Below are 9993 nucleotides of genomic sequence, written 5' to 3' on the forward strand. Positions count from 1 at the left end.
CCTGGGATGCATCAAATCCACTTTAAACTGCCCTGTGTGCTTGTACAGCCCTCAACGGGCTTTTGCAGGAACCAGAATTGTGGAGGGAAAGGTTTAGCTGCTTGAAGGAAGCATTTAGGGGTACGTTCACCATCACATCAAACTAACCATAAGGCTATAGGTACTATCAATGGAATCATCCTGTTCATCTTCCCCTTCTTCCTCCTCATCTGTGAAGGAAATGGAAAACAGGGGAGTCAAGGGTCACTCACAGTCATTACCAGGGAGCAGTCTCCTTCTTGGACACACTGAAACTGTATTTAAAGTGCTTATTACTGTGGGTAAGTCCAGAAAAAGATGGCTGGTCATAAATTTATATTTAATTATTATTATATTTAATTATTTTGTTATTTTTGTAAACCACTTTGAAATTGATAAGCACCTTAAAATCATTGATAGAAAGGCAGCATGGGTTTTAATTTTATAGATCTATACACACACATAAATGTTAAATGCAGAATCGCAGACACACACCTAATGATGCACTCTCTGAAGAGGCTGAATTAGGAAAATAGCGCAGAGTGCTATTTTATTAGCAAATGTATACAGATCGTGGGTTGCCAGTGGTTTCCTTCCAAAACCTGGAGCAATATTTACATCAGTTACATCTTTTCCTTGTTACAAAAATGCCAAGTGAAATCTAAGAGTGTTTTTTTCCACCCAACCTAATACAGTCCATTTTTACTGCAAGTTTTACATTATTTTCTTCAGTCTTCACAAACGTAGCTATTTTTCTGTCCTTTCCCTTGCTGTGTTGCCAACACAAACCTCATGCTTAGGAAAACTTAGTAATACCATCCTGTGTTTCCTTGTAGCACTTTTACACAGTTCACTGCAAGCTCTTTAAGGTCCAAACAATGGCCATTTGAGAAGGTTATGTAACCCATGGGAAACAGTGTAAAGTCAGAGGTGACGTTTTAAGAGAGGTGGAGGTAGTTTGAAAGTGCTATTGCTGCCCTCAACACACATACACACACATTTCCAATCCTAGGACAAAATATAGCTTGGCTTTTCAGTGTTTCACACTGAACAAATGAAAGCCAGTTGTGATGGGCACTGTTTGGCTAGCGCCCATGCCATGCCAAACCTAAGTCTATTAGTAGCTTTGCACCTGTTTTTATAGCGTGCATGGATTTATTTGGAGCAGGAACAGATGAACATATCTGGTGCTTGTACATCTGAGACTCTTCCAACAATTCAAAACAAACTTTCGAATGTTTTTAAATACCATTGCAGAGAGTTGGGCTAGATGCTCCTTGAGGTCCCTTCCAATGCTAGTGTGATGTGATTCTATGAAATACCTCTTTTTATGTGGTTCAAATTGAGAATCTCAATGTTTCATTTTACGTTTTTGTAAATCGCCTAGAGGGTTTCCTATTTTGTAAATATACAGTCAGGCGGTATATAAATCTTGTTCGATACAATTAAAAGAGAAGTTGCAAGAGGCTGGTGGCCTTACCGTCCTCAGGCCCATCACTGTCATCACCATCTTCATCCTGCTCTCCATCAGGCGGACGTTCTCGCTTATTCACTACTTTAGCCACCTTGGGAAACTTCCTCTCCACCCAACCCCTGCCAAGCAGCCGTCTCCGAATCACGGGGTAAGGGCCGTTCACCATGAAGATCTTCCTTTGCTATGGGGCAACAGGAGAGGCTTATCAACTTTGCCCTGCAGTGGGGAGGTGAGGCAGAGACTCTCCCCTCAGTGATGATGATGATGATGATAATGATAATAATAATAATAATAATAATAATAATAATAATATCCTCCCCGTTGGGCTAGGTTGACCCATCCAACCAAGGCTACAGAAGAGGGGGGGAAAGGCAGGGTGAAGGCTAAAAAGGCAGAGACCATGTGAACCAAAGCCACTCACCTTGATGGCTCTCTCCACAAACTGCCTGGCTTGCTTGAGGCGCTCTGGGTTGAAAGAAGAGTTGAAGTTGATGCTGCGAGGTGAGCGTCCCTCTATCAAAGAGGCTGCATCTCCTGGGACAAAAAAGAAGAAGGGGGGAGCCTAGCTAGGCTTTCCAACCTTTGTGACCTTTAGCACCTACCTCACATAGTGAGACATTGTGAAACTTTTTTAAAAAATATGATTTTTATTAAATTTGCCATTTTACAATTTCAGATAAATCTTTTACGCACTTAAGATATCAATGACTTCCATTCTTCTCTTCCCATTGTTCTATACCAATTGGTTTTCCATCACTACATCCATTAAAACTTATTTACACTGTGAATTTATCTTAACGCTGCCAGTGTTTTCAGCTGCGTACAATTATTTTCCATATGTTCAATAAAACGTTTTCCAATCTTCTTTAAATGTATGTTCTTCTTGTTCTCTTATTCTATATGTTAAGACTGCAAGTTTTGCATATTCTGTCAACTTAAGTTGTCAATCTTCTTTGGTTGGGACCTCGCTCATTTTCCATTTTGGGGCTAACAAAACATAGGCGGCAATTGTTGTTGCATACATAAATAACCTTTTCTGACACCTGGGTATTTCAGTCTGAATTATCCCCAACAGAAAGGACTCTGGTTTTCTGGGGGAAAGTTATCTTAAACATTTTTTTTTCCAATTCATTATAAATCATTTCCCAATATTCTTTTATCCTTTTACAAATCCACCACATATGAAAGAATGTTCCCTCCACCTCTTTACATTTCCAGCACTTAACTGATTCTGTCTTAGAAATCTTAGCAAGCCCACATAGAGTTAAATACCATCCGTGAATCATTTTCAGGTAGGTCTCTTTCAAATAATAACATGCTGTAAATTTCAAGTCACTTTTCCAAAGTTTCTTCCAGAGGTTAAAATCTAAACAGTGGTACCTTGGTTGTCAAAAGTCTTGGCTCCTGAACAAATTGGCTCCCTAACACCACAAACCCGGAACTGAGTGTTCCGGTTTGTGAACGTTTTTGGGAAGCCAAACGTCCGATGCGGCTTCCACACACGGCTTCTGATTGACTGCAGCCAATCAGAAGCCGCGCCTTGGTTTTCGAATGGTTCCAGGAGTTGAACAGACCCCTGGAATGGATTAAGTTCAACAACCAAGGTAGCACTGTTTAGTGGTACCTGTTTAGTGGTACCTCAGTTTACAAACTTACGAACTGTTCCAGAAGTCCGTTCTTAAACTGAAACCGTTCTTAAACCAAGGCACGCTTTCCCTAATGAGGCTTCCCGCTGCCGGTGCCCTTCCACCATTCAGATTCCATTCTTAGACTGAGATAAAGTTCACAAACCGGAACACTACTTCTGGTTTTGCGGAGTTCGTAAACCGAATCATTCATAAACAGCACTGTTCCTAAACTGAGGTACCACTGTGTTGTATCCTATATCCAGTGTGCCACCACCTTTGTACCATCTGGCGACCAGGAAGTCCAATTAAGCAAGGATTAACAGCCAGCACACATTATCAACGGTAAAGAATCTGTAGGAGCCTGATGGGAACATGCCTTAGATGCACAACTCATATCCACCAGGAGTTATGAATTTGGTGTCGTTGGCCTGATTCTGTAGAATTCCCTCCCAGCTGAAATCAGACAGGCCTTCTCCCTGTTGAAGGTCAGGAACAAAGACCTTTCTACTTCAGCAACCATTTTTAGAAAGTTTTGTTTTCATGTTTAATTTTAATTGAACTTGCCCATTGTATACGTTTCCAAAAAAATTATGTGCATTGCTTAGAAACTGCAAAAATTAGAAGGGGAAATAACACAAAGAGGATCAATAAACAAAATAAAATAATAAAGCAAATCTAGAGGGGATAGCAAATGACATGAACATTAACCCACGGCACAGAACCCTTGGCAGTATCTTGGCAACTCACCTTCTTGTCTATACCTGCTGGTATTGGGAGCGGTGGATGGGTGGCGGTGAGTGGGGTGCAGCTGTGTACGTTCGATGTTGGAGGGGGCATCTCCGTCAGGCTTCAATCTGCCAACTGAGCACAGTTGGATGAGGAACATTTAAAAGAACAAGGGTTCAAATGGCACATTAGGGGACTACATGGCTAGTCTAAGGCATATTATGATACAGAAAAGCACACCTGAAGAAGCAGGACTCATTCCTGCTGTGACTTAAGAATGGAAGAGGCAGGAGATAATGGACCTCTACCTTAGGGCCGTATCCAACACAGCAGTTTGTTGCTGCAACAGATTTCTGTACATGATCTAGAGCAGGGGTAGGCAACATAAGGCCCAGGAGCCGGATGCGGCCCAATCACCTTCTCAATCTGGCCCTTGGACGGTCCAGGAATCAGCGTGTTTTTACATGAGTCAAATGTGTCCTTTTATTTAAAATGCATCTCTGGGTTATTTGTGGGGCCTGCCTTGTGTTTTTACATGAGTAGAACGTGTGCTTTTATTTAAAATGCATCTCTGGGTTATTGTGGGGCATAGGAATTCATTCATTATTATTTTTTTCAAAATATAGTCCGGCCACCCACAAGGTCTGAAGGATGGAGGACCAACCCATAGCTGAAAAAGCTCGCTGACCCCTGATCTAGGGCCTCCTCTTTTTCTTTTGTCCCCTGCCCCTCTGGTACACCCTCAAAATTAGTTTCAGAGTGTTGGAGGAGCCTCCAGAGCATATTTTGGGGCATGGAGGAGGAGGAAAGGAAGCCAAAGGCCCCATTGTGTCAGTGGAACCCTGCTGGTGCAACACTGGATACAATATTTGTCAGTATGTACTAAGAATTGATGCTTTTGAATTATGGTGCTGGAGGAGACTCTTGAGAGTCCCATGGACTGCAAGAAGATCAAACCTCTCCATTCTCAAGGAAATCAGCCCTGAGTGCTCACTGGAAGGACAGATCCTGAAGCTGAGGCTCCAATACTTTGGCTACCTCATGAGAAGAGAAGACTCCCTGGAAAAGACCCTGATGTTGGGAAAGATGGAGGGCACAAGGAGAAGGGGACGGCAGAGGACAAGATGGTTGGACAGTGTTCTCGAAGCTACCAGCATGAGTTTGACCACACTGCAGGAGGCAGTGGAAGACAGGAGTGCCTGGCGTGCTCTGGTCCATGGGGCATGAAGAGTAGGACACAACTAAACGACTAAACAACAACAACAACCATGAAGGTAGAGCAAAGTCATCATGCCAGCAGCCATTGGGAGCCTTATCCTCCATGAATTTGCCCAATCCTCTCTTAAATCCATTGGTGGCCATCACTGCTTCCCGTGGGAAGGAGTTCCATAGTTCAATTGTACACTGTGTGAAGAAGGGCACGAGGTTGGGAAAGGATGCTGCAGGCAGCCTTTTGTCCTGAAGGCACCTCTTTGACCTAGGAAGCATGGAGTAGAAATCTTGGAGTAGCTGCTACCTTACCTCCTCTGCTGGTCCTTCTGCCCCCTCCAGCGTCACTGTCCCCTCCTGCTTTACACTTTGGGCCCAACTGTGAGAGACCAAAAGAAACACTGAGGTTGTTAAAAGATCCTATGACTCCAACAGGAATGCAGCCCCACAAGACTTCCAGGGGATTGCCCTACTCCAAAGGCAAATGCAGCAAAAATGACACAATAAAGGTCCAACAGAATGCTGCAGCTAGACTGGTGACTGGGAGTGGCTGCTAAGACCATATAACACTGGTCCTGAAAGACCTACATTGGCTCCCAGTACGTTTCCAAACACAATTCAAAGTGTTGGTGCTGACCTTTAAAGCCCTAAACGGCCTCAGTCCTGTATACCTGAAGAAGCGTCTCCACCTCCATCGTTCAGCCCGGACACTGAGGTCCTCCTCTGAGTGAGGAGTGAGGTTACAGGAAACCAGGCAGAGGGCCTTCTTGGTAGTGGCGCCTGCCCTGTGGAACGCCCTCCCATCAGATGTCAAGGAAACAAACAACTATCTGACTTTTAGAAGACATCTGAAGGCAGCCCTGTTTAGGGAAGTTTTTAATGTCTGATGTTTTATCATGTTTTTAATATTCTGTTGGGAGCTGCCCAGAGTGGCTAGGGAAACTCAGCCAGATGGGCAGGGTATAAATAATATATTATTATTATTATTATTATTATTATTATTATTATTATTATTATCACTGACAAATCTGCAACTCCCATGACCACTGTTTCTTCTAGGACAATCGGCTTGTTCTTGGATCTTCAGAAGCTCTGTTCAAAGAGCTGCAGAAAACAGTGTGTTTTCAGAAGCCCCACTCAAAGCACTATCTCGGCCTGTGCTTTGCAAAGGGCTTTGCAGGCCAGCAAACACCCTTTTGACAAAGCCTCAACTTTACATACCTCACAAGTGACTTCGTATATGACATCAGGTGTCGTAGAGGAGGTGGGTGTGGCCTGGCCAGCCAAATAGGGAGGGCATAATAGAATGGGCATAATGAGGTTCCCCAGTCTTGTTCTAGGTCTTGCTCTTCTTTAAGGCTAGATTTATTTTTGGGACAGGAGAGGTGTGAGCTTGTAGTGAAGTGAGAGAGCATCAGCTCTGCCTCTCAAGGCAGCTGCAGAGACTACTGTACCACAAAACACTTACATTCCTTTGACTGCCACCCTACCCCAAACACCCTTTAGGGGTCACTGTAGCCTTTGCCCACTGTGTGGTGCCTGCAACCAGTTGAGAATTTGAAGTAAACATGCCCACCATGTATGGGTCACGACAGCCTCTTCAAAACTGAACTGAACACATATCCCGTGTATTTCGGGGGGGTGCGCTATACAAGCATTGTACGCTGACAAGAATATTTGGCATCCTGGCAAACTCAGCTTCCATTTCTTCAAACCCAGCCCATATAGCTCTGGAAAAAAACCCTTGCACATGTGTGGTTACCAGAGTCTGGTGAGGAAGTGAGCAGAGTTTACAAACAGAGAGACAAGGTATTACTACTTTAGTTAGCTTTTTATAGTACCCTACAATTTAATCTACCCCTCAGAAATTGCCCTCTTTTAATTCCCTCAAGTCAGGGACATGAATTCCAAATCCTTTCAAAATATTGATCGCTGAAACAATATATTTGTGCAAAGCGGTACATTCCCAGAGAATCTGGATCTTGGCTGTCCCAATAAGCAGCTCCGCGGTCAATCACCTGCATATTCTTGGTGCCAGCTCCACTGCCTGTCCAGCAACTCACAGTGAACAGGTATGTCAGTCATGGCGCACCGCACAGCCACCTGCAGGGACAAGGTGACAAGCTCACTGTTGCAGCTAAGCTAGAGATCCCTCCTCTCCACATCAATATCCCATATAGGAGCTTATGACCGAATATAATCCGGAGACAGACATCCACATCATACAACCTATGGCAGCTGTCCACTTTCTATTATATTATATTCTATTATTCTATTAAAAAATCTAGCCAGGATTTTTTTTGGGGGGGGGCACGCCTTTTGTTAGGGGGAGAACCTCAGTTAGCTATGCATTTTTATTTGGCAGGGCAGGATGGATCTGCACCCGATACCGCTTATTTTTGTTGGAGACCATTGATAAACCTACCTTTTCCCAGAAGCTTTTCAGAGATGCTCACTTGGGTTCGGACAGAGCAGTAACAGCTGAGCTGACCCAAAGGTGCCCCTGCACTGTTTGTGCTCTTTTTGCAAACTTAAAATGGGCTTTTCATTTTGGAAATCGTTTTTTTAAAGTGCTTTTTCCTTCACTGCCAGGCACAAAGCAGCTCAGGTCATTAGACAGGGAAGCACTGCTTGATCACATCAATACACACACAAACACACACATTCAAGCTATTGGGCACCCTTCCTCTTCCAAAATCTAAACCAACAGTTCCCATACCCCCCAGCTGCTTCCCCTGGCTATCCACCCTCCAACCAAGCACGGCATTCCCAGGTGAACATAACCCTGTAAGAAACAGGCCTTTGAGCTCCGAAAAAGCTGGCACTGCGACATAGGTGCCAACTCCCTGAGCACCCACAAAATTCCCCATGAAGGTGCCGGGCACCCACAGGGTCATTGCACGCTGCATGGCACCCACGTCCCCGGGGCACCCACGGTCGCGGGGCCAAGTTGGCGCTCTTGCACCGCAACGGAGACGAGAGCACCTCTGTGCATGTGCAAAGGGCATTCCTCTCACCGAGCGGTAACGAGGCCATCAGGAGCCGCGGCAGACGAACCCCATTCCTCCTCTTCCATGGGGAGCTCTTCTTCTCTCCCCACCCACAAAGTTACTACCCCACAGCCTTGTCTCCACGGCCGGCTGCCCCAACCAGCATCCCCCCCCCCCACCTACGGGCAGTTTCCGAGTCCCTTCCCCGCCCCCGAAAAGCCGAGGCTCCCGCTCCCGCCGCCGGCGAGGGCCCAGCTCCTCCGCAAGACTCCCATGCGGCTGTTTGGCGTTTCTATGGAAACCAGGGAGAGCGGCAGGTGCTCCAGGAGAGGCCTTTGCGTTTTGCTTTGTTAAAACACGTGCCCCTCCCCCCCCCACCCCGGGCCTTTCAGAAAGATCTTTTGCAAAAGGTATTTTGAGGAGAATTCGTTCTGTTCCAGAGCACCTGAAGCTTGCTAGCTAGATAATGGCCAAAATAAGGATAATTAGAAAGGAGATCTCAAAAGCCTCTATTTTAAGCTGCTCTCCAGGAACTTCTTCCTGAATCAAAACAGGGATGTTAACTGATCAGCAGAGGTGGTTTGCCAAACCCTCCTTGCCTACTACAGTGGTACCTCAGGTTACATACGCTTCAGGTTACAGACTCCGCTAACCCAGAAATAGTGCTTCAGGTTAAGAACTTTGCTTCAGGATGAGAACAGAAATCGTGCTCCGGCAGCGTGGCAGCAGCAGGAGGCCCCATTAGCTAAAGTGGTGCTTCAGGTTAAGAACAGTTTCAGGTTAAGAACGGACCTCTGGAACGAATTAAGTACTTAAGCCGAGGTACCACTGTATATCCTTCTCTCTCTTTCTTGTGGTTAATAGGGCACTCTCATCAGTGCACTACTTAAAGTAGAAGCTACTAACCAGTTTCTGAGCTACAACTCCCATTAGCCTCAGCCAGCAGGGCCAATGGTCACGGAGGATGGGAACTGTAGTCCAACATGCATTTTGGGGGCACCACTTCGGCTGCCCCTGCCTTAAGGATATTGGGTGGCTTTCCCTCCTCCCTCAAAATCAGGTGTGGAGAACTTTTGGACTCCCAAACATTGCCAGACTACAACTCCCATCAGCCCTAGCAAGTATGGCCAGTGGTCAGGGATGGTGGTTGTTGTAGGTTCAGCCACATCTAGTCAAACGTTCCTCACGCCTGTTGGCCATCAGGCAGGAGGATGGATGTAGTAGTCCGTGCTGGCTAGCGCTGATGGGAGTTGTATTTCGGCAACATCTGGACGGCCCCAATTTCCCTTGCCCTGAATTAAGGGAATTGTGGCAGCAGGGGCTCTTTTAAGGTGACCACTTCTGGCTGATAGGATAGAGGGATGTAGTCATCCAAGATCTAAGGCAATGTGGGCAACAGCAGGAACCAGCCAGGCAGGGGACGCAAGAGAGGTTTGTGTAGTCAAACTGAAAATGGGGGAAATTATATCAAGGATAAGACTCCAGAGGGGGAGGAGTAAGGTTTTGGCAGCAGAGTTCAAGGACCAATATATTGAGCAAAGAACAACACAAATCAGACTGTTGTAGGTGCAAGTATCCTTAGCTGGCCTTAAGGGCACACATCTACACGGGCTCTATCCAAAAGGGACATACTATTCCTAATTTACCTTAGTTGCGGCTCATACTGTCTCCCTGCTACCTCTGATGACTCATGCACATTTGTGGCTGGCCCCCCGTGCTTGCTGTCCACTTGATGCTGTAAAATTCAGGTGTGGGCACAACCCTACTTCCGGCTGGAGGTATACGAAGCCCAGACTGGGCACAGTGGGAGGGTTTGTGGCTCAGAAGCAAGCAACCTCCCTAGGCTTGAGGCCTACCTTGCAAGAGAGGGCCAATGGCATTGTATTATATCACCTGCTCGAGACCTGCAGAGAATGCTCAGGATGGCTCACCTATGACATCAAAGGGC

At 45.8% G+C, this 9993-nt stretch overlaps 1 protein-coding gene across 3 annotated transcripts in view; it reads right to left on the bottom strand.

The window, feature by feature from the left end:
- Positions 1-9966, bottom strand: part of TTLL3 (tubulin tyrosine ligase like 3) — a 29607-nt gene extending 19641 nt beyond the window's left edge. The window contains exons 1-7 of one of the 3 annotated variants that reach the window (XM_081901583.1): positions 9902-9966; positions 7074-7158; positions 5368-5434; positions 3868-3981; positions 1914-2026; positions 1499-1673; positions 148-209 (exon numbers count right to left, since the gene is read on the bottom strand). In XM_081901583.1, coding sequence (XP_081757709.1) covers positions 148-209; positions 1499-1673; positions 1914-2026; positions 3868-3981; positions 5368-5434; positions 7074-7079 — 537 coding nt within the window. In that variant the 5' untranslated portion in view covers positions 7080-7158; positions 9902-9966. Of the gene's footprint in view, positions 1-147; positions 210-1498; positions 1674-1913; positions 2027-3867; positions 3982-5367; positions 5435-7073; positions 7159-8072; positions 8240-9691 lie in introns of those variants that run through there. The other 2 variants (XM_081901582.1, XM_081901584.1) reach the window with 2 other exon arrangements.
- Positions 9967-9993: the final 27 nt, after the last annotated feature.

The sequence above is a fragment of the Podarcis melisellensis genome, assembly GCF_964234715.1.
Source record: "Podarcis melisellensis genome assembly, chromosome: 2".
NCBI classification, from domain to species: domain Eukaryota; kingdom Metazoa; phylum Chordata; class Lepidosauria; order Squamata; family Lacertidae; genus Podarcis; species Podarcis melisellensis.